General features: G+C 48.6%; 3 protein-coding genes across 5 annotated transcripts; 2 read left to right on the forward strand and 1 right to left on the reverse strand.

Annotated features, from left to right (window-relative positions):
- Nucleotides 1-1,072: 1,072 nt before the first annotated feature.
- CIAPIN1 (cytokine induced apoptosis inhibitor 1) lies at nucleotides 1,073-9,400 on the reverse strand. Of its 2 annotated transcripts, none has more exons than XM_080552785.1 (9): nucleotides 9,271-9,400; nucleotides 6,709-6,886; nucleotides 6,241-6,393; nucleotides 4,795-4,871; nucleotides 4,237-4,405; nucleotides 3,931-4,004; nucleotides 3,485-3,600; nucleotides 2,891-2,960; nucleotides 1,073-2,280 (listed from the first exon to the last, which is right to left on the reverse strand). In XM_080552785.1, exons 2-9 carry the CDS (start codon nucleotides 6,863-6,865, stop codon nucleotides 2,170-2,172), a joined length of 927 nt encoding a protein of 308 aa, XP_080408911.1. In that variant the 5' UTR covers nucleotides 6,866-6,886; nucleotides 9,271-9,400; the 3' UTR covers nucleotides 1,073-2,169. The 2 variants fall into 2 exon arrangements, with proteins under 2 accessions (XP_080408911.1, XP_080408912.1); XM_080552786.1 differs by lacking the exon at nucleotides 9,271-9,400 and adding an exon at nucleotides 8,906-9,148.
- Nucleotides 9,290-17,477, forward strand: COQ9 (coenzyme Q9; the record flags this gene model as incomplete). 2 transcript variants are annotated; one of them, XM_080552781.1, is made up of 9 exons in its annotated part: nucleotides 9,290-9,426; nucleotides 10,247-10,418; nucleotides 11,003-11,138; nucleotides 11,488-11,630; nucleotides 11,865-11,949; nucleotides 13,113-13,217; nucleotides 15,199-15,354; nucleotides 15,755-15,808; nucleotides 17,346-17,477. In XM_080552781.1, exons 1-9 carry the CDS (start codon nucleotides 9,363-9,365, stop codon nucleotides 17,379-17,381), a joined length of 951 nt encoding a protein of 316 aa, XP_080408907.1. In that variant the 5' UTR covers nucleotides 9,290-9,362. The 2 variants fall into 2 exon arrangements, with proteins under 2 accessions (XP_080408907.1, XP_080408906.1); XM_080552780.1 differs by lacking the exon at nucleotides 17,346-17,477 and having other exon boundaries at nucleotides 15,755-15,892.
- Nucleotides 17,478-17,557: 80 nt separating this feature from the next.
- Nucleotides 17,558-22,986, forward strand: POLR2C (RNA polymerase II subunit C). The gene is made up of 9 exons (XM_080552779.1): nucleotides 17,558-17,709; nucleotides 18,091-18,140; nucleotides 18,413-18,481; nucleotides 18,688-18,740; nucleotides 18,869-18,997; nucleotides 20,103-20,154; nucleotides 20,672-20,840; nucleotides 21,715-21,789; nucleotides 22,475-22,986. Exons 1-9 carry the CDS (start codon nucleotides 17,624-17,626, stop codon nucleotides 22,617-22,619), a joined length of 828 nt encoding a protein of 275 aa, XP_080408905.1. The 5' UTR covers nucleotides 17,558-17,623; the 3' UTR covers nucleotides 22,620-22,986.
- The last annotated feature ends 989 nt before the right edge of the window (nucleotides 22,987-23,975 follow it).

The following is a 23,975-nucleotide window of genomic DNA, read 5'->3' on the forward strand; positions in this document are numbered from 1 at the left end:
TGAAGTGGAGAACAAGATTATACAGCCTTAAACATCATTAACTGAACACAGCAGTATCTGAAAGTGTTTCCAGCTTGTTTAAATTCCAGTCGAGTGAATCACTGTAAAACAAAAGGCACTGCCACCTCCTCCCTTGGAAAGCAGAACGAAGTATAAGGTCTGCCTTTATCTGGGACCTTTCGTATTGAAACATCCAGCTCATTTACCCCAGTGAGCAGCTCTTCAGTCTCTGGAAGGTGTGCTCTATTCCGGCTGCTCCAAGAGATGCAGCATTGAAAAATATATATATATTTAAAAAAAAGATAAAAAATAAAAGATAAACACCTCCTTTCTTACAACAATTTTGCCTGTGAAAAGGTGACACCTGCTTTGCCAGGTACAGTTGTATTTCTCTTGACCACAATATCTGATCTACTGCCAGCGAGGCTGAAAAAAAGGCAATAAAAAACCCCAAAGGTCAGAGGTGTGTAGAGGCTTTTACGTATTTCTTTAAATTACAAGACTGGAGCACTAACAGGTTTGCTGGACATGTCTCCTTGAGAGTTGTTCTTGCTGTAGACTGAGCCAGGGACTCAGTAGGGTGAGGAAAGGATCTGGGAAAGCCATGCTCTCACCAGAGGGCAGCCGATACCACCAACCCTCTATTACAAGCTCTTGGAGGTCACCCCACCAATCCCTCAAGTCTCTGCTGGCTCCCAGGTAGAGAGCGTGACACAGATAACACAGCAGTTCCTGCCCCTTGATCCACACAGATTTTGCACACCTCAAGGACTCATTTCTCTCCCTGCAAGCCTTCTCCTTACGGAACCAGGAGAAAGGCTCTTTCTGAAATCTACTTTGAATAAAAAAGTGAATCTAGACATCTTGATTCTGTTCTTCCTAATGGTTACCATGCCATTGAGTCATGCTTTCAGTGGAACAATCTTTGTAGAACTCCAAAATGTACTCTACAAGCCAACATTTAAACATTTCTGGAAATCACAAACAGCCCCAAGCACAGACGAGTGAGCAGAGACCAAGCAAAAGGAGAGACATGTTCAAAACACCAATAATACCCATTTTAAAACAAGCATTTTACTATTGGTCACATTTATTTTAAGAACAGAACAGCCTTTCATCCTAGCTTCTTACATGACTTTATTGTTTAACTCAGGAAGCACAATGACAAGAAGTCACATCCTGTAGAGCATCTTGGGTTTTCCTCCTCTCTTTCCCTGGGTGAGAAGCGAGCCTGGCACAAAACACCAAGAGCTCCCTCATCCCACACCTGTGTGGATGCTTCGCTAGCAGTAATTATGCAAATAAATAAAGAATAGTCAATATCATCCAGAAATTAAGTTATTGCTATGTTCTTATTTACTGGACACTGCAGGTGAGTCACTAGATAACCACCAAGAGAGGTGACAGTCTTGGTCAGATTGCCCTTGTGTTCATGCTGGTCAAAGGTGTGTGAGGACAAGACAGATCTCATTTAATTTGCTCCTTGCCTTAAGAGCAAGAGTTTTCTCAATGGGAGCGTCTTTTGTCATTTTGATGAAAACATAATGGAGGGGGACGTCATCCCAAAAGACTTGAAAATTCATCGTGCCTGCCAGACTTTACCAAGGAACAGTACACTGCAAAGTGTATTGACTGCTCCTGACTTGCAACGGGAGCTGCTGAGTCACCTTCACCTGGTAAAGAACCACAGGTTCAAATTTCAAGTCAGGAGCCCAAGTGTCACCCTGAGAGCTGAGCAAGAGCTGCTGATTCACTAGGTAAAATAAGGTAAATAAGGGCAAGGAGGAGTACAACGTGGCCTAGGGGAAGTACTGGTGAGGCTCCTGCCACAAGGTCAACCTGACACTTGATTCCAGTTCCCTCTGCTGGTGGGACATGCTATGACGGCCAGCGTCTCAGTGTCAAGTCAAGGCAGCTAGAACAAGGTGTACCATTAACAAGTCTAACACATATAAGACCACTCGCTACCAAAGATTATCACACAGCCCAAGGTTGATTGCATGTGATGAGCTCACAGCAACGTCAGTGCCCACAGTGTCCCTTCCCACAAGGAGTATCAGCTGGAGAGCATGAATTTGAGAGGATGAGGACTGCAAGAAGTCTCAGACTGCATCTCAGACTGACGGAAAAGCAGAGGAGTCCTTTTCAGGACATCCAGAGATGTCTGTGTTAGGCATCATGCAGGTGGTTCTCTTTCAGCAGAATCTTCTCTCCAGGCTTGAACGCAGGCATGCCCAGGTAAGGGCAGCTGGCACAGCGGAACGCATCCCCCAGGTAGCACTGCCAAGAGACCGAAAAACACTTTCTGTAATCATGGCTACTTTCAGTTACCTCTTCCTGTGATATGGTTTACCCATCTAGAGAAATGACCTGCTCTGCAGCATATGCCAGCACAGAAACCACTTCCCTTCCACCTCCTCTGGACACATGCCTGTTTAGCACAGTTAGTGGAGCTGGTGCAGGGCACTCACATGGAAGAAGCAAGCTTCCACCCCAGCCCCACAGGAGGGCTGCACTGCCCAGCCACTGCTGCATGCTGGGCTTGGGCAGCTCCCTAACCACCACAAGGTTCCCCTATATTCCCATAAGGTGATCTTCCCTGAGGAGACCACTGGTTAGCAAGTGCAGTAAAGGTTCACTGTTCATTCTGACACACACAAGGGTGGCACTAGCACTGTAGCAGACAGCATGCATTGCTATATAGCATGCAGGCACAAGAGAGCAGGCTGTTTTAAGAATCAAGATGAGTAAAAACATGCTCTGCAGCACCCACACAGGCAGTATTTGAAAGCAGTAAGTGAGCTTAGGGAGCAGTCACCAGAGAAAACTGTTCTTAGACACATGCTGCATCTTGCAAACCACAACAAACAAAACAAAAATGACTATTTACATTTCCACAGGCAGATTTGGGCTGTGAGCTCTTCTTCTCCTGTTCTAGCTCTTCAGCCAGGCCACATGTGCTGCAGAAAATAAAGAAATCACTTGCATCTTTCTGCTTACAGGTTGTGAGTCACCAATACTTGTTCCAGACCTGTTCACACACAACAGCCCTCACTTTGTCACACGACACAGACAGCTCTGGGACTCTCACACACCTTGTTCTCCAATACAACAGTTTGCAGAACAAGAGTTGAAACACACTTGTCCAGCTGAACTGAGTGAGAAATGACTCTAAAACATTTGCTACATGAACTATTTCTCCTTGGAATCTGAGGAACCAGGATTTTAGTGAAGGCTGCGCAAACTGTGCAGCTACCTCCAAGAAGAGCGTTGATCATATCAATGTGGTAGTTTGTAGCAGTTTTGGCGTAGCTAACCAATTTTCACTCTGTTTGGATTCACACTCAAATAGCTAAGATAAGAAAGGACATGAACCAACTGAATCATGCTTTGAAGTCCCCACAATCTTTTTAAAAAACATGCAACATTAAAGTTTCAATATTACAGTTAAGAGGTTCACTGATATGCTAATCCCAGCACTGACCAGTTCTTGCAGGCTTTCTTTTTGCCCATTTCTTTGCAGGATGGAGCTCTGAGGGAAGCTGGATCTGGCTTTTTCAAATCCTCTGAATCTAACAGTTCATCAGAGTCCAGAAGATCCTGGAGTATACCATGGAAGATAACACACAGCAAATGGACGTGTTAGTAGGGAATGACATTGCTACGCTGTGTTCACAGAAATGCCCCCGTTTGTAGCACTAGCAATAAAGTGCTGCAGCCATTCCCTCTTAACCTTGTCTCCTCTCCACCCTCACCACACCTCTGGGCACCCAACACCTCATACAGCAGCTGAGAAATTTTACCCTAGAGATTCTTTTCTATCTCTTACGTTGTAAAGCTTCCCATGAGACATGACTGAAACTAGTTAGAGTAGGAAAGAATAGAAGAGAGAAGGAATGACAGCGAAGTCTCACAAATAAAAATGGATACCATCTCTTCATCATTCATATCATTGGCAGAGAGTGTCCACAGCTTAGCAGTGGCTGGATCCACAGAGGGTTTTCCTGGAGCCAAAACAAGTAAAAAATAGTAGCTAATCCAGCCATTGCCCAACAAATTTTGGGCAATATTTTGCCCCATATTTCCAACAAATAGAGAATTCAAAAACTCTGGAAAGCCCCCACTCTGCAGATTTTTATGTAACACTCCCTACCACAGAGCAGTCTCCCTGCTCCAAGGGATATTGGTCACCTGAGAGGCAGGTGATCCACACATTCAGCAAGCACCACACATTACCTGAAGGACCAGGTTTCTTGGCAAAGGATAGTTTGAGCTGACTTGAGGATCCCACTTCGAAGTTGGGTTTCCTGCCTTCTATCCGAACAATGAGAAGGTCATTGCCTTGGTAATCCAAATGTCCCTGGACTGACTGGGCCTCCTCTGGGGTCAAAGGTTCCTTTTGCAGCTGCAATGCAAGATCTTAGGTTAACTTCACACAGAGCCACCTTATTTCAGTGCCCTGTGCATTATTCCTGTGAACACAGATAATCAGTTGTGTCTGGCTCCAGCTGCTTATCCTTCAGAGCACAGGGTGAGTCAGTCCTAGTTGCAGTGCAGCAGAAAGAGTTGATCAGTATGACACAAGCAATCAGTCATGACAAAAGACAGTTTCTCTTCTATTTTCAACCCTAAAGAATAACACTACCTTTGCAGTAGCAAAAGTTTGGGGCAGGCAATGTCCATGCACATTTACAGTAAACCAGGATAGCGAACATCTTGCTACCCATCAAGTCCTCGTCTAATGTTTCAAGGTAACAGCATAAGGGAGTTCTGGAAGAGTAAGTACATACATACCTCCTTCACTTCCACTATCCCAGAGAGAGTCAGAGCTGCGAAGAGTTTGGCTGCTGTCTTGATTCTGCTGTTGTTTCCTGGAAGACACAAAAGCAGGAAATAGCAGGAGGGAAGAACAAGAATAGAGGTCACTAAGAAACAGATATGGTGCTTGAAACCTGGAAAAGCAAGACAGCTTTACAAGGAGGTACTGAAGCCAAACCTTTGCTTTAAAATGGGCCCTCTCCAGTGACAGCAGGAACAAACCAAAAAGAGTGAGCAGCTTGTTCATTAGAATAATGGCCTGGGATCACAAAGTTGGTTCTAGCTCCAGATTTGTTCTACATATGCCAAAACCTCCTTCAACACAATCAACACCAATTTTAAAAGGAACGAAAGAAAAAAAAGATCCCCCAAAACATTTTCATATATTGCAGTAAACAACTCATGAATTTTCAAAACATGGATTCCTAAATAAGCATTAAATTCAGAAACATAACATTCAAGAGCCTTGTTCCAATAGGCATAAGTTACTACAGTCACTATTTCATCGAAGACTCATTACAGGCTTCTTCCCTTGGGCACAGGATTGTGCTGAGTTCAGCCACCTTGTCTCCATACTCTCACTTGCACTTTATTCCAAGTCCACCAAGTTCCAGCCTGCCAGATGTGACTTTGGAAACCAAAAAAACCCATCTACTCCAGACTGTGCACATTCTTCATTCTGTCCCAGGAACGTCTCCCATCCTGGTATTGTACCTCTGCCCTGCAGCGCCACTGCCAGCTTCAAAACAATGGTAAATCTTCCTAAACTGGAAGAGCTTCTGTTGCCAATTATACCACTATTTTCAGTGCTGCAGATTGTGCCAGTAGAAACATCATCAGCACAGATGCTTCTGTTCTTATCAGATGGCATGTTATTTCCTCATTTCTTCCTAAACCAACTCTATGCCAGCAAGGTTTGAATGCAGGCCAGGCATTAAGACAAAGAATAATCTTGTGTCCACCTCCTTCTGTGTTCCACCAGCCTGCTGTGCTGGGTGCTCTGGCTTCACTTTTAGAACTTAGTCTAAACACTTCTACCTCTTCTCAACTGATTTCTGGGACAGCCTCTCTCAGCATTTGTCACCCGTTTTAAAAATCAATTTGGAGGCTCAGAAACATGGCACCTGTGACAATCTATTAACACTACAACGCCTAGGAGAAAACCAGAGTCCACCGAGGTTTTCAGTGTAGTTCAGGAACATGCCTGTCCTGCACTTTTGATACAAGGAGAATGCCTGCAGAAACCCCTGATGGCTATCAGCTTAAACACATGATTAAAATAAAATGCTATTCAGGTTAGTGTGTCAGGAGAACGAAAATCTCTAAATGGGAGCCAGTGTTCCTGATGCCTTTCATTACAGAGTAATTCTCACAGGAATTTCACTGTTGCCACAAAAGCAAGGCTGATGCAGATTCTCTCACCTGATTCTGTAACCACTGGTTCTTTCAGAAGTACACGTCCCCCAGGCTTAAGTATCCGAGCTATTTCTGCCAATACCTCTGTGGTGTGCTGCACAGTACTGCCTGGTACCATGCCAGATAGAATTACATCAAAACTGGACTCCTTGTGTGCCGCTGCAAAGAAAGAAAGACGTAAGATGGTACAATTTTACACGCACACACACACAAATCTTTGCTTAATAATCAATCCTACATTCCTCTTCAACTCTCATGCCTGTGTATAACAGCAATAACTGGTTAAAGACACCAGTCATAGGAAGCATGACCAGGGTATATCACTGTCTTTGCTGCATTGCCGGTGGAGAGCACTAACAGTGGGTGCTATTGCTGTTCTGAATGCTGACTTACAAACCAGGGAACACGTGAGCTCGTAAGATAAAGTACCCTCTCCCTTTAAAAGAAGCAGTGAAAAATTAGGATCATTCTTACATTGAGACAGTTGGTTAATGTTTTCCACAGAGACACGATTATCAGCTCCCACCAGTGCCTGTATTTTATCCACCAAATCCTTCAGTGCTGCAACCGGCGAGGAACTGTCCCAGATGACGGCCACACGCTGCCCAGGTGCAACCCCATACTCCCCCATTTCTGCAGCAGCAGCAACAGCCTGGCAACAGCAAACAGAAGGACAGGGCAGGGGAAGACAGGAAGGGTAACTGCCAAATGCACCAAAACCTTCACAGAATATGGCTGGGTCATTGAGCACTGACTTCTTGTAATAAATGGGAATTTTTCTGGAGACAGGCAGCACGTAGCTCCCACAAATAAAGCATTCATATGACATTAAGAAGTATCTACATTTAAGGGCATAATTCTGGTTTTTCTCCAGTTTAGACGCTTGTTTCGCAGGGACATTGCAAGCCATGCTTAAAAAAATAAAAATAATTACATGCTTTCCTTTGGATTTTAATATAAATGTATACAGGATTTCTGGAATACAAGACTAGTGACAACTTTGTGAGAGTTAGAACTGTCTCCTACTCACAACATGACCTAGCAGAGTTTGCCTCCACTATATGTGAAGAAAAAAAAAAAAGTAACTTCTGGCATTCCCAGCACTCCAGATTGAAGCTCTTTCAACTCTTACCATTGCAGGCACTGGGAGAACGATTACACAGCAGGGAAGAGGGGAACTGAATGTGTATTTAGCAAGTTTTGAGAAACCTGTCTCCGTAATAACACTTTAAAAATACCGTATTTTTGAGAGAGGCCAAAGAAAATCTGCATCATAGAAGTGTTATGGCAGGAGTCAATCATGTTGTCACCTGTACTCATTGCAGCACCAACTACTGAAAATAATTTCCTGTCCTCTTTCACTTTACTCATCCAATGCAGCCTTTCTAATTTAACACAACCATGGAGGACAGAGACGGTGATTAACATAATGGTTGCCCGCTACATCTGCAGTCAGATATAAGCCATGCACTTGCTTCAAAACAGTCTGTTTTAAGATCATCATCTAAAATCATTACAACATTATGCATCCTGGATAAAACCTTATCATCGCTATGTTTTCATCAAAGAGCTCACAGATGTGCTGCACCAAAGTTAGCTGAGTTGCCCACAATCTGGGAGTCGATTTTGACTCCCTGTTGCTCAAGCTCAACATGCCATAGACTCCTAGAAACCGCAGACATGAAGAATGGGACAACCCTGAACCTTGTCCAAGCGACTCTGGTAGGAATGGGTTGTAATCCAGCCTGCACAGCCAACCCAGCCACAAGGAAAAGATCCCAGACACATGATACAGGTTACAGGACCTCACAGTTGGCCTTGAGGGCACTTGCAACGCAAGCTAAGCAACCACAACTAAGATTAACACTAGTAAACCTGTATTAACCGTGACAAAACGTCATCTTTCCCAGGGAGGTGGCTGAAAACCTCAAAAGATACATAATCTGTTAGACTAACGTAGAAAAAAATAAAACAAAGTCACACCCTCCTCTCAGAACAACAGGCTGTGACTGTTCAAGAGAGGTTCAGGTAAAAAGGTGTAACAGCAGATCCCAAACGTGATGCCAAAGCGACATCACGGAAATAATTTCAGTCTGAGCCCAAGCCACTCGAACAGCAACACCAGACCACCAGCCTGCATCAGTGCCCAGAGACCTATCTAAAGACAGCAGGAAGCTACTGCTTCAAGAACATGACGTTAATCTGCCTTCAGTGGGCATGAAGGCCAGGAACTGCTGTTGAAGCACGGACAACCAATGACTGGGGGAGTTCCAGGGGAGCGTGTATTTTCCCCCTCTAAGATTTCCAGTAGTAAGTGGAATTTATTTAGAACGAAGGGGTTACACCCCAGCCGTCTTCCTTCTTTCACACGCCTGCGGCTATAGAACCTGCCAAGCTAGCTTGCTAACTCAGGGAAGCACCTGGCACCCCATGGTCTAGCTGAGCAGTGCTTTCCTCTGCTGCTGCTGAGGAGATCGTTGCAGTTACAGCTCAGCTGCTTTGTCACCCGGGGGGCAAGGAGCGGACGCGGGGCTTATCTTCACGTCACGGTCACCAGCGGGCCGTGAAGAACAGGACTGTTCCTCCCACAAACAGGGGAAGGAAGGGGCTTTAAGCAGTACTGCAGGCTTCCAGCTTTCATATGTTTAAAAAAAAAAAGTCTTTGGGCTACCTTGTCCAGCACATCAAGGCTTCAAGTTAATCGCGAGCTCAGGATGAAGCCAGGCAGGTCCTGTCGGCCTGGGGCACAACTCCCGGGTACAGGCAACAGAAAACGGGGCCTACAAACGCGCGCGTTCCCTCACAGCGAGAGCGGAGGTTAAATACCCAGCCACGGCGCCATGCCCGCGCGTTGTGGGAAAGGCAGAACGACGCCGCCCCTCCGCCGAGCCCGGGGGGCGCCCCCAGCCAGGCCCGGGAGGAGCCGAGCGGACAGGGCAGGAGGCGCAGCGCTGCCTGGCCGTGCCCGCGAGGCCGTGGAAGCGCCGGGGCTGCCCCCCAGGACCGCCGACAACGCCCGGGCCCCGCTCCCCTTACCTGCGGGCGGCGCGGGACGGGCTCGGCTCGGCTCCCTCTGACACCGTCACGGCCCTGCCCCGCTGCGTCATCGCGCCCTGCCCGCTTCCAAAATGGCGGCGGCGGCGGCAGGCAGCCTGCGGCGGGCGGGCTGGCGGCTGTGGCGGGGCCGCGCGGGTGAGGGGGCGGGGGGCGTGTGCTCGCGCTCGTGCTCGCGCTCGCGGCCGTGCCCCTGCTCGTGCCCGTGCCCGTGCCCGTGCGCTTGGCGGGCGGGGCGTGGGGGGCCGGGGGAAGGTGAGGTGAAGGGCAGCGGTGCGGGGCCGCCCGCCCCCCCCGCCCCACGCAGCGGGGCGAGGCCTGGCCCGGGCCGTGCGGTGCCCGTCGGGGCCGGTGCGGGGGGAGCGGGCAGGGTGGGCTGCTGCAGCCCCGCTGTCAGCGAGCCCAAGCGTTAGGGCGTGTGTGTGTGTGTGTGTGTGTGTGTGTGTGTTTATCCCTTCGTGCAGCCCCAGCTCATCAAAAACACAACGCCTCACTGCAGTGAAATTAAAAATTCTCCCACGGTAGCCCTAATTGCCGGGTGTGCTGTCTTTGAGTCACCTGAGGAGCATAAGCAGCAGTTGGAGTGTGGTATCTGTTCAAACTGCTACCTCACTCGAGCGCCGCAGTGACCCTGTTCTGGGTTCTTTCCTTGTGATGGGCCAAGGACCAGAGGCGTGCTGTGGTGGGTGCAGGTTTGTGTGTGTGCTTTCCGGCACAAGCTTGCAAAACTCCTTTCTGTTTGCTGCATGTGCAGGATTCTTTTCCTCAGAAGATGTTTCCACTTCATCAAGTAAATGTAAGTCTAGGGTGACAAGGGTGTTTCTCAGAAGTAAAGACTATCGTTCCCTGCAGGTTTCCATGCCTTTTGGCTGTGTTTGCCACAATGCTCTTCTCCACCTTGAGTCCCTGTGCTGTCTTGTACCTGAAGGACACATCTGACTCCTTGTTTCCCTTTCAGGGCTCAGGTGCCAGCTCTACCCACCCCAGCGGGCCCTCCATGCCTCAGCTGTACTGAGGAGAGCCTCAGATGAGCAGAAGAAGGAGCCGCTGGCATCTTCCCCTCAGCAGCAGTTTGACTCACCCCCAACAGACCCCCAGCCTGACCATGAACCTCAGGGCTCTCGTCCCAGGTAACTCAGTAGCTCGCTTTAGAGCTGTCCTGCCGGCAGTGAGATCAAAAGGACTTGCTTTGCTGAAACTTGCTGCTGCTCAGAGACAGTGCAGTCCAGAATTAATGGTGCTTCAGTAGCTGTGACAGCGCAAATTCCACTGTCCTTCATGGAGACAAGATGGGACTTGCTTTCACAAGGAAGCCTTTCTAGTCTGCAGAGCACAGGCCTGCACTTCTGTGTTCTTGTGTAAATCTATAGCTGCAGTGTCCATGTGCTTATATCCGTAAAAGGGAAAAACGTAGTTAGTTGTTTTTTGCTTTTTTTTAAGGAGTGGGATATCTGAGGCTGGTTGATCTCCAGGTAACCAACTGGATCGAGCCTTCCCTTATTTCCATCTCCTCCTCTAACAGCAAAGGTTCATTAAAAATTCCTTTTTCTAGAATGGAGGGGGAAGGATTTTACAGGAAGACGTGAGATGTATACTGAGTGAGCAGATCTTAAAGCATGTTCACACACACTGGTGGCAGTGAGTGAGCAGTAGAGTCCATGTTGCTGATGGGTGATGGTGACGTTCCCCTCACTGTACCAATACCTTCTCATAGTTACACTGGCCAGGGCGGCCAGGAGTCAGAGGACTATGAGAGCGAGGAGCAGCTGCAGCACCGAATCCTCACAGCAGCGCTGGAGTTTGTGCCTGAACATGGCTGGACGGCAGAAGCCATTGCAGAGGGAGCCAAGGTATGTGGGAGAGAAGCAAAGAACCAGTCAAAAGCTGGATGGAACCGAAGTTCAAAGACAGACCTGCATGCTTCCCCCACATAACCTTGGACAGCGTACCCCAGTCAGCAGATGGTACCGGGCAGGAACGAATCCCAGCTACAGGTTAACGGTGTTAAGAGTTAAGCTGAGGGACAATGCAGAGTAGTGATCCTAATGAGAGGCAAATATGTATCAGAGCATTTTAATACAGTATTGTTTCATTTAAATTCATACAATATCATGTATAAAATAAATACAACATATTTACTAGTTGGATCCTGCTTAGCAGTGTATGACCTGATCTGTGCTTCTCCCTTTTTCCCTGCAGACCCTGGGTCTCTCTGTTGCTGCAGCAGGGATGTTTCACAGCGATGGCAGTGAACTGATCCTGCACTTTGTATCTCAGTGCAACACCAAGCTGTCTGACCTGTTGGAGCAGGAACAAAAACTAGTGCAGTTGGGTGAGACAGAGTGAGTACTGGGTATAAAAATGCATCTTCCTTGGCAGGCACTGGGAACTCGATAGGCAGAGAGGCAATCCATAAATGTAATTTACTCAAGCAATACCACTTTCCCAGATACAGAACTGGACTAGAGACAACAAGGATACACAATACTTTGCATCGCTGTTGCTGAGGCTTGAGGTTCTCAAGAACCGATTTTAACTTGGATGTTCTTCATATTTGTATTTTTTTCCTCACCCAGGAAGAAGCCTACAGATCAATTCCTGAGAGATGCTGTAGAAGCCAGGCTGAGGATGCTGATTCCATATATTGAGAAATGGCCCCAGGTATAAAATGCATATAAGGATTGTCTTTTTTTTTGTGCGTGTATTTCAAACACCCTGTGGCTTTCAACATAGTCTATCCACCAGAATAGTTCAAGGTTATAAATGAAACCCTCGCTGGTTTCAAATGATTTGTAGCCTTCAAAAAGAGAGCACCCTTGAAGAAGGCAGTTAAAAGTGTCTAGCAACTATTCCTTGCCTTTCCAGAAACACAAACCTCTCCATTGTTCGCTCCACCTATCTGGGATCCACAGGGGGATAACCTGTTTCTCTGCTCAGTTGTATTTAGTGTCACTGCAGTGTCAGGCTCCTTGCAGTATTGTTCTGGCTGCACTAGTATCATTTGACACCTGAAAATGCAGAACTACTGCTTCGTTGCAAGAAACTGCCTGCCTAGTATGCGAATGGCAAACCCTTGACAATATGAAGAAGCTGTCTTTTTCAGGTGAACTGAGAGTGCTCCGTGCTTCAAAATTCAAATGCAAATCTCAAGCCATTCTTCTCAGGGTCAGATGGGAATTGTGGCTATAGTAACAAATGAAGAGTTCCCAACCTTGGCCTACAAAGCCTCAGATGTCCAGTCATTGTTGGCCTCTGGGCAGCTGAATCCAACTCTCCTTTCAGAGAAAGAAGATAGGATTCATGCTTTTGTTACAAATAGCATAGATTGTCTGGTGAAGGATGTGGGTGGTTTGTGACTCTCCTGGTGGTGTTACTGGTTTCAGAGGCTGAAGGAGGGCCATTATAGCTGTCTGTTCTGCCCTTAGTAGCTGATTGGAGTTCAAAGTCAAATTCAGAGACAGGTATGGCTCCGTCCCTGCCTGCAGGGACACAGCACACAGGTGAGCCAGCTCAGTCTGTCCTGTGTTTCCGTGCCTGGAGAAACAGCTCAGAGAGCCAACACAGAGGCATTCAAGCTGAGCAGGGAGCTTGGGCTCCAGTGGAGGCCAAGTTGTGAGGTTGGCTGCCACACTGTACACTCCTTGCAAATCTTGCTGCTTGGAAAGACCAGTGGCAGGTGAACAGAACTTGGTCTTGTCACTTGGTGCTGGAGTCAAGTCAACAGCAACAGCAAAAATATAACAGAGCAGAGAAACGTTGGTCTGTTTTCATGTTATGTCCTTCTATGTTTGACTCTTCCATTTCCCTGTGTATTTTCTTCTCAGGCTGTCAGCATCCTGTTGCTCCCACATAACATCCCTTCCAGCCTCAACCTCCTCACCAGCATGATTGATGATATATGGCACTATGCCGGAGACCAGTCTACGGACGTAAGTCCTTGTGCCTTGCAGACAGGCTGGTTCTACCCATCTGCACTTTAGGAAAATGATGGGTTGAAGTAGGCCATGCCGCTCTTGAAATGATCCATTTTCTGAATGAGGGAAGATGCTTTTAGAAGCAACCAAGGGTCTTCAGAAGCCATACTGTAATTTCCAAAGAGACTTAGGAGCCAAAGGGACTAAATACAAATTTAATGCCGATGGGATTAGTGCAAATTAAAAGGGCTGATGTTCCTAGACTTATTCATAAGTGCTTTTTTTTGGGGGGGGATGACAAAATTGTTAAGACTTGGAGACTAAGAAGTTGATCCAATTCAGTTAGCAAGCAGTGTGTCTCTGTTGAAGCAGCTGTGTCTTCTACCAACAGTAGCATTTACAGATTTGACTTGAAAATCTTTTAAAGAATCTACCTAAAAATGCAAATAGGTTATTAAAGCTTTCATCTTTCTGGAAGGAAATAAAAGAAAAATTATAACCTTAATTAATTAATAAATTATTTTAATTCATATTGACGTAGGGAGAGATAGGAAAAGCTAAATGAATCATTTTAACAAACTACTTTAATAAACTTCTTTTATCTGAATATGAAAGAGAAGCTACTGCAGTGAAAAAATAAATCAGATGACAGAAAAAGGAATAAACTAGAAAAAAAAAGACTGTGATTGCATCAGGAGCTACAAGTTCCTTATGAAAGTTGAATTCACACGCCAGAATCAGTGTCTGCACTGAGCTGTTCCTAAAGTTTTCTCACTGCTGCAGGGAGTAGGAGAAGTTATCTTTTCTTTGCACCCTCTGATTGATTGTAAGCATTTTCTTGGGATGCTGCAATGCTGATTCCACTTCCTCTTTCCAGTAAAGGAGTTTAATCTTGCTTGTAATAGAGCCTTCTTCACAGTGCCAGGAGCTGTGCGGTATGCTGTTGTCTCAGAGACCCTTCCAAGTGTTTTTCAGAGCAGGAAGAAAATCAGCACAAGGAGTTTGGTCTCAGACAGATGAGAGCGCCAGCTGCAAATGGTGACATCCCTCATGTTACTTGCCGTGTCACAGTTTGCAGGTTGTGGTACAGACAGCAGAGCTTTTGATCCAACTGTTTTCAAAATTAAGACCAGTGATTTAATTTTCCTGTTGCTTTGTAATCATGAATGGAACAACCAGTATTTTTTCTAGGTACCCAAATTGTTTAATCACCATAATAGCAGGAAATGAAGTTGAAGACTCATTTTTAAAAGTGTGTATATATTGTCTGCCAGTGATTCAAACGCAAGTGGAAAAACTGAAGAGTTTATGAATCTTTGCATTGTGTAACCTATCCTTGCAGCATATCCTACAGGACTGCTGCCAGCAGTGTGCTGATGTATTTAGTGATTCAGCAGGCAATGCTGGTATTTCAGTTATAGGATTTGGGTAAGGTGTATCTCTGTGATGCCGTGCACAGTTCCATCATCAGTTTGTTCTGTTTCTATATGTTTTTGGAGCGAACTACAGCTGAAGTTCAGTAGTAAACACAGCCTTGTGTTTACACACATCGAATCAGATCTAGAATTGTAGCGTTGCATTTCCTGCTAGCAGTCTTTAAAGCAAAGATAAACTCTTGCACAATACAGCCAACTAGCTGGGTACATTTGCTGCAGGTGCCTGCTTGCAACCAGAAGCAGGTGGTGGTGTTTTTGCTGAGCAGTTTTATACATGGTGCTTGTGACCTCTGTCTGGTGCCATGGGATCAGCTGTGCTGTCAGATGGTGGTGGTGGCTGGTGGCCCAGTGCATCACAGAGACGAAGCTGCACGGTTTAATTCAAGAAGGAATATGCAGTCCTAGGGCTCTGTTCACTGAGCAGTTTACCAGGGACTGCCCAGCTGCTAACAGTGAGGAGGTGGTATGTTGTTTTCCTTTGTGGTTCTCCAGGCCTGCTTTAGTGATCTCCCTTCAGGTCACCTCCCTCTCTTTCTCTCTCTCAATCCATTCCCCTGCAGTTTAACTGGTACACTCGTCGGGCTGTGCTCACTGGCATCTACAACACCACAGAACTGGTGATGATGCAGGATTCATCCCCTGACTTTGAAGAGACTTGGCGCTTCCTGGAAAACCGAATAGCTGATGCCATGAACATGGGCAATACAGCTAAGCAGGTAACATTGTGGACAAGGTATTCATGCAGCATTCGTCTTGTACCAAAACATGTGCAGACAGAGCTGGCTGTTCAGTCACGCAGACCACATGCTTGCTGAGAGACCAGTGGCATACTGGTGGGTGATGGCATAAATGCTGTCAGCTCCGTATCAATAAATACTTGTGTGTTCTAATAAAACAACACTTTTGTCAGACTGACCCAATGATTAGGAGCTGTATATTCCCTGGAAATCCCTTCCTTATATCTTATCTCTGGCTATCATTTTTCTTCAGTGCTTGGCTTATATCAGCACCTTCTTGTAGCAAGTACACATTTGTTACGATTGTGTCTCTGTATCTGGGTATCTACAAGTGTAAGTGCAGAAGAAAACTAAAGGTTATGTTCTCCCCGTCTCCCAGGTACAGTCAACCGGAGAAGCACTTGCCCAGGGCCTGATGGGAGCTGCAGTTACTGTAAGTAATGCTGAAACCAACAAGGCTGTAAGGGCAGAATTATGTTCTGTTCCATGCTTAATGCTAGCATGTCTTCCCTCCTGATTCTAGACTACAGCATGAAAGAGAATTGTCTTTCATAGCGTAACTACACGTAAGAATGATTTTATGGGTAGTTTGGGCTTAGTTTGCTATTCTATGGTGAAGGTACTTGTAATACAGCATAAAATTAAGTCCAAAGCTGCAGAATGAGTTTTAGGCAGGTGGTCAGAATAAGGGAATGTCACCATTCTCCATCACTTGTCACTAGACCTCTTCCAGTCCCTTCCCTGGAGATCTTGACTGGAGGTTTGTGCATTCATGGACACACAGGAGGTGGCACCTCTCCCTGAGCCACACAGCAGGATCACTTCCTCAAGCTGCAGTCTGTGATAAGGCTGTGTGGGAAATAAAGATGGAAGCTCCTGTTCCCTCTGGCTTCCCGGGGAGCTCGCTGCCCACTGTAGGGTGGCTGACAGTGTTTCTGCCCATATTGCAACCTGAACAACTGTGACCTGCTCAGGGAAGTTGCGTTTGGTTTCAGGGGACTGCGGTGTCCTTCATGAATTCATTCATCCCAGACATCTGTATGTCCATGAGGTAGCTGCACTTCCTGTAGGACACAAAACAGTCCCTTGTGTACCCACACACTATTTTTAAGAGCTTCGCTGCCCTACTGTGATGATGTTTTGGACAACTCCCATTGCATTTTAGCAGCAAAGTGATTTCCTTGTTATCAGTAATAGATGTTTTTTTGTGATTTCCAGTACAAGAAGGCCAAACCACCTGGAATATAAATTAGAAATCATTTTCACTGTATGAAGCAATTGTGAAGAATCTCTCTCACCTCCCTCCACCTGCAGTTATGGTGGAATAGTTCCTTAAGCATTTCTCAGCCTTGCTCCACATCCACAGCCATAGCTGTCCCGCAAATGCCAATATCATTGTAAGATCCTCCATCAGAGAAGTCCGGGTGCACTGTTTGTGCTCCTTGTGCATCAGTATGATGCTCTCCTACACGTGACAACTGTGCAGCTTAGGTCTAGAATATTTGATGTTCCCGGATGTTTTGTCTGCCTGTGTTCCACCGATAGTTCCCCTGTGCAGATAAAAAGAGGAATGAGATGTGAGTTCCTCTGGAGAGGGGTGGGTTCCAGCCAGCTGGTTTTAGGGCAGAAACATCCCAAGCGTGTTAACTCTTACGAACCAGTATGGACAGGCCTCCCACGCCCATGGTTGCAGGCGCTGCACGGGTGTGCCGGGCAGCTCAAACCCAGCTCAAGCCCCCGAACCTAGCAAGCAAGGAAGGCCTTTTGCAGCTCTCAGGAAAGCTGCCGGCTCTTCCCGAGGGTACCCAGGGCACCGTTTCTCCGAGCTTTTTGCATTACCCTACTTGCTGTGACCCCAACCTGCGGCTCTCACCGCTGCCTCCCGAGCAGGCGCCTGCCGGAGCCCCTTGGCTTCGGCTGCGGGGGGCCGCCGGTTGCTGACCTGCCGCCCGCGTCTCCGTGTCCCGCAGATCACCAACCTGACGGGGCTGAACCAGCGCCGCTGATGCCGGAGCCCGCGGACCGGCGCCGGACCGAGGACGGGGCCGCCTTCGCCTCCTTCTCCCTCCCGTCTCCAATAAAGCCCAAGCGCACCCACACCGCGCAGCGTCTCCGCCTGCTTCGACCGGCGGGGGGGGGGGGGGTGCGGGCCCGGTCCTCCGGGCGGCGGCGGCGGCCTCCAGGGGGCGGCCGAGGAGGGCGGCGGCGGGGCGGGGCGGGGCTGTGGCGGCGGCGGCGGGGGGCGGCCATGCCGTACGCCAACCAGCCCACGGTGCGCATCACCGAGCTGACGGACGAGAACGTCAAGTTCATCATCGAGAACACGGACCTGGCGTGAGCGCCGCCCGCGGGGACGGAGCCGGCTGGGGGGGGGGGGCGGGGGATGCACCGGGCGCGGGCCCGGCCCCGCACCGCCCGCGGCCTTTCCCAACCCCGAGCGGGCCGCGGAGGCCCGAGCCGGTGGCAGGGTTGGCGGGGGGCTCGTCGGGAGGGGCTGGGGGCGAGCCCCGGTGAAACCGGAGCCGGTTCGGCCCCGGACGCGGGCAGCTCGCGGGCCCCGGCGGCCTCAGGGAGCAGCGGGGCCGCGGGCTGGGACCGGGCCCGCCGTGGTGCTGCGGTGGCCACCGTCAGCACTGTGGTGTGCATCTGCACGGGAGGGAAATGCGTCGTAAGGCACTGCGCTTCTCAGCGTCTGAGCTCCATTTTTTATTGCAGGGTGGCAAACTCCATTCGGAGAGTGTTCATAGCGGAAGTTCCCATTATAGGTATTGCCTTTTACTTACCGTTTTGCCTGGTGGTGGTCATGGTTCTTTGCGCTGCCACCCGCTCGTCAGCTCCCATCTGTTTTCTCCTCTTCCTCCAACTTGTCTTCAACTCACTTGGATGGCACCGGATGCTTAGCTAGTACTGCTGGATGTAACTCATGGGGCTAATGCCGTCTCAGCTTCACTGTAGTCTACAATTTTCTGCGCCTTTGTGAACTGCCTGTCTTTTTCCCACAGAAATAAGTCTCAGCATGTTTCTTTCTTCGTTGCAGCTATTGACTGGGTCCAGATAGATGCCAACTCCTCTGTCCTTCATGATGAATTTATTGCCCACAGACTGGGTGAGTGCCTGACAGGTTAGAGGAGGGAGGTGGAAATGGCATGAAAGGCTAACGTAACAGCAAGGCAGAGGTCGTGGGCAAAGTTTGTCTCAAGACTGCTAAAGCACCTTTGTCATGAGGCTGCTATTCTTCAGCTAGCATTGGCAGAAGGGACAGTGCCCCCATCGTCTCGCTCAGACATGTCTCCAATTACCCTGTTTCCACAGGTCTCATCCCACTCACCAGTGATGACATTGTGGATAAGATGCAATATTCCAGAGTGAGTAAAACAAAACATCTTGGGTACTTATTTTGGTGGTGGTGGTAGGTGCCTAAACTAGTGGGAAATGCTACAAATTCTTGCTGCAAGCACTTTGGCATAAACGTTTTGACCCATGTCTGTCCCAGGACTGCACATGTGATGAGTTTTGTCCAGAGTGCTCTGTGGAGTTTACTCTTGATGTCCGGTGCAATGAAGACCAGACTCGTCACGTCACATCCCGTGATCTCATCTCCAACAACCCCCGTGTCATACCGGTCAGTGTAATCTCTCTGCTTGCAGCGAGTCCCCTCTCTACTTTACCATTGAGGCTGGGTTGGCTAGCGTATGGGATATGGACAGAATAAGGCCTTGAAGAATGCTTCGCACTGCCTTAAAGTCCCATTTAAAATGCAGTGGCAGCACAGAATATTTGCATAAACAGCAGCATGGGCCAGTACCCTTCTTTTTGTTGCCTTGTTGGAATTCACTTGCTGTCTGATGACATCTCAAAACAGTATGGCCTTGTTAAAGCCTCATCCTGCATCCCTCATCCTTGCCTCATGGGAAGCTTTAGCTGCAGCCCATCTATCTTTCCTTGAACACTCAGAGTGTGTGTGCTTGTGTCATACTGCTGTGCTGTTGCATTCTCCTGCCTGCTTGCTGCCAGGACTCTGGCAAGGTCAGCCCTTTCGAAGGCCTGGCAGCAGCCCAGAGGCTTCAGGTTTTCTGATTCTTAGATCGCAGCGTGGCAAGGTGTGAGGAGCCTGGGCCACAGCACTGCTGCCAAATAGCTCTTACCCAGTCACCTTGGGGAGGGTTGGCAGAGACAAAGGAGAACAGTTGCAGAGGGACGTAATGGAGGAAGTTTGAAAAAGGTGTTGGCCGGAGGGTCCCTGAGGCTGCATCTGGAGGTCATTGTAAACCTGGGGGCTGCTTCTGGTGGCACAGTGAAGATGGTTCCAGAGTCTGCCTGGTTAAAGTGTTAGACATAGAATCATAGAAACATTTAGGTTGGAAAAGACCTCTAAGATCATCTAGTCCAACCTAGCTGCGGTGCTATGAGTTCTGTGTGTTGCCTTCTGACAATATTGTGGGTGACTCTGGACTGTGTCCCCGAACCAAGCAGCTGCGCGGGGCCCAGGCTGTGACCCTCTCTATCCTGTGGGAGGGAGCAGGCCTATGGAGTAGGATATCACATATGGAGCTGCAGCTGTCTAAATTGTCCTGATTTCCATTAGATAGGGTGGGCTGAGTTTGTTGCTGTAAGGCACTGTAAAGTGGTTTTCTGCAGTCTCTCATTTTTGTAGGCAATTATCATTTGATGCGGGGAGAAAAAGTGATGTTGCAGTTAATTCACTTGGTTTTGTTCTCCTTCTGCAGGTAACATCTCGGAGCAGAGATAATGACCCCAATGACTATGTGGAGCAGGATGGTAAGTGGTGTTACCATGGGAATAAGATCTGTGGGAGGAAATGGATTTTCCTTTCAGTCTCTTTGAACACATCCTTCATTTACTAGTCATGTAACCCTAAAGTAGGTGTAAAACAAGCTGACATCTAAAGTTGACAGTTGAGAGACACCACCATCAGTGGGGTTAGCATTTTATGTTAACACCACTTAAATGTTATCCCCAGAACTAATGTCCTGTGTCAGAGATCATTTGTGTCTGCCCTTGTGAGAGCTTAGAGACAGCAAAGATGCAAAATGCCCTACTGTCTTTTGTTGCTTGGCGGCCTGAGCTGTGCCTTTGGGCATGTGTGCAACTCCTTTTTACATAGCAGGATGTTTTCTAGCTACCATGGGGACACAAATGAGTCCCTCTAAGAATCCAGGCAAGCCCTGGCTTCTGGTGACATCTTCCTGGTTACTAATAATTCCTGCCTTTTCACTTATTTCCTGCTCGCTTACTTATCATCATCCTTGTCAAACTGGCATGTGCTTTTCCACAGACATCCTGATTGTGAAGCTGCGAAAGGGCCAGGAGCTCAAGCTGCGAGCCTATGCCAAGAAGGGCTTTGGCAAGGAGCACGCCAAGTGGAACCCCACGGCTGGCGTAGCCTTCGAGTATGATCCAGACAATGCGCTGAGGCACACAGTGTATCCCAAGCCAGAGGAGTGGTACGTCCTAGTTGACTAAAACATAGGGCTTGGCTGGCCCTGTCTGGAGTGGGATATGTAGTCTTAGGGTCAACCCAGGGTAGCCAGTACAACAGCTGTAATAATAGCCTAGAACTTAAGCCTGACACTTAAGGGCTCCTAAACCTAAGCGCTGGGGTGTCTCAGTGTTTTTATTTCTGTTTCACCTCTGTTGGCCATCTGGGATAAGATAAGGCTGGGTCTGTCTGGAGGGACTTGAAAAGATTTCTCACATGGATTAAGTGTTTCCAAAGAGTCTCTCCAGTGTGATGTCCTAGAAGCCATGAAGTGTAGCAGGTAGAAAGATACGGTGTTGGCCCAGCTGATGTACATGGTACTGCGGTGATGTTGCTAGTGATGTATATGGAGGCGTGGAGGTGCAGGACATCAGGATGAGTCTCACGGATGTACAATTAATTCCTGCTAGGAAAAATCCCATCTCAGCTGTGCAGCAGAGACAGTGCTGGTGTGCTCTGGTGTTTTCCTCACCAAGTGAAAAGTAGAAACAATGTGGTCCCTTCAGGCATTGTCATCCCTTTGCTCATAGCAGCTATCAGACTATGCCAGTGCAGTGGATGGAGCCACAGTACCTCAGGCAGGGCTCGCTGAGCTGGGGCAGAGCAGGACTGATCCTGTCTCTCCTGTGCAGTTCAGAGAGGCAGGAGTCTGGCAGGTCCCACCAGGCTGGGGCTGGCGAGTTGCTCCATCCATCAAAGATACAGTGCGGTCTTGCGGCAGTGCAACTTGTGCCACAGTGCAAACAGTGCTTGCTGTTCCTCTGAGTGCTTGTGTGCTGTAGGGCCAAAAGCGCTAGAGTGTGGGCTCCGTGCTGACCTTCCCTGCTCTCTGATTCCAGGCCTAAGAGTGAATACTCGGAGATCGATGAGGAGGATGCTCAAGCCCCATACGACCCCAATGGGAAGCCTGAGAGGTAGGAAGCTGAATGTGCTCCCACTGTCGGGAGACAGGGGGATCCTGCTGGTTGCATTGCTTTGTTCGTTGTTGATGTCAGATACGGTGCTGTGAAATTTCCCAGCCCAGGGAGCTGGTGTTCCTTGAAAAGCAAGGTAGGAGTTGCAGTTAACTGGTGATATGTGCAGGCCTGGCAGGTTTTCCTCTCAGGGAGATACTAGATGACTCCTCTGAGTTCGTGATGTCAAGCAGGGCATTAGGGTATTTGGTGAAGTATGGCGAGGAGATGCTTTTAGGAGGATGCTGAAGACACCGATGTCACCAGCATGTGCAGTGTTTATTCACCCATGTGAGTCTTATGCTTTGATGGCTAGTGGTACACCCTCTTCCAGGTGATTCCTACTGAAGGAGTAGGAGTACCTGCAGCCAGCCAGTCTTAGCTTCCCAGTGCAGCTTGTAAGTCACAGAGCTGAGTGGGCTCAGTGACCCAGAGTGAGCTCTGGGTCTGTGGCTGCTGTTGTAGAGGCACCCAGCTGGTGCCCAGCTGGAAGGTCAGTGCTGCTGATGGCTGGGGACTCCCAGCAGATCTCGTGGAGATCTCATTGTGGGTCACAATGGGCTGGAACTGCTCTGTGGGTGCTCTCTGGTTTTACACATCTGTCCAGAGCAGGTGGTAACTTTTCTCCCCTGACTTGTAATCGCAGGTTTTATTACAATGTGGAGTCCTGCGGCTCTCTGCGCCCAGAAACCATCGTTCTCTCTGCACTGTCTGGCCTGAAGAAGAAATTGAGTGACCTCCAGACCCAGCTGAGCCACGAGATTCAGAGCGATGTCCTCACTATAAACTGAGGTGGCCCCTTGCACAGGATTGTCCAGGCAGGAGTGATGCAGAAGGTTCCTGTCTCTGCATGGCAGCACCCTAGCCTGAGGCTTTTGCCTCCCCATCTCCCTCTGCCTTTTCCTGGCCCAGTTCTGCTGGTCACCTCTCTCCTGGCTCTCCCTTCCCAGAGAAAGCCATCATGACACATAGGGTAAAAGAAGAAATCTGTGAATGTCTTGACTGGGATGGGAATGGGCTTTGTCTCTAAGTGAGCCCAGAGTTTTGGACTTTAACCACAGGACATTTGGGATCGGGAAGCACATACCTTGGTTATACAACCCTATCTTATTTGCGTGTCCATTCCTTCCTGTGATGAATAAAGCCTTACCCCTCCTAGGTTCAGTCATCCTTGAAAGCTGCTCTGGGGCTGCAGGAGGAGTTGTCACATTGTTTAGTTCCTTCCAATAGACATTAACTTAATGAGATCTGCTTTGGAGGGAGCATTGCTCTCTACTGCTGATTGCTGCTCTTGACAATTATCTGCTACGGAGACCAGAACACCCTCCAGCAGGTAACCCTGTTGTTTACAGTTCCAGCGCTATATTTAAAGCAGATGTTTGAGGCTGGCCTGGTAAGAGACATGCTTCAGAAGGCAGCAGGGCAGGAGAGTGCAGATGGGCCAGGGAGGCTGAGCTGTATTTAAAGGCTCATTCGGAGCAGATTCTACCCATGCGCTATTTAATCTTTATGTTAAGAGCTGGGGTTAGCAACCCCCAGCTGGCAGCTTTGACCATGTCTGCAGCCCGCAAGGTATGAGCTGACTTACGTGCCAGGCTGGAGCTTGGTGCACATGCCGAGCCATGGCAGTGGATGAAGGGCTCCAGGGATCGCCCAGTCACCCCTTCTCCCCTTCCTCATTGTCCAGGGGGACCTGGGACAAGCTTCTCAGTGACACACTGCTGGAGAGAGCAGGAGCTGCTTCTTCCTTACCTCGGTGGCTGGAAGGTAGGGGAAGGCCCCTTACTTGGGGCCTAGGTGAGGGGATGGCTCAGGTGCAGAAAGATGTGCTGCTCCAGCTGAGCAGGGCACACAGCCTGAGTCAGTTCTGTTTTTCCCTCGGGGGAAGAGCTGCTGTGGTTAGGCTGCTTCCAGTGTCCTGTGGGCCAGGGCCTGCCTTTCTCTGTGCTGTTGCTCTGCCACATAGATGTACCTGCCCCCATCCCCAGAGGCAGCGAGCAGGAGCATCTAGTTCCCCCTGGCCCTGACAGGTGGCTCAGGCTTCGGTTGTAACCATGGCGGGGCTGTGGTGCCCTGGCTGGCACAGCTGCCGCTCTTCTTGCCCCAAGACCAGCACTGTGCCAGACAGCCAGGGTAGCACTAACCAA

Source organism: Anser brachyrhynchus, assembly GCF_964034855.1.
Source record: "Anser brachyrhynchus genome assembly, chromosome: 12".
Taxonomy (NCBI): Eukaryota; Metazoa; Chordata; class Aves; order Anseriformes; family Anatidae; genus Anser; species Anser brachyrhynchus.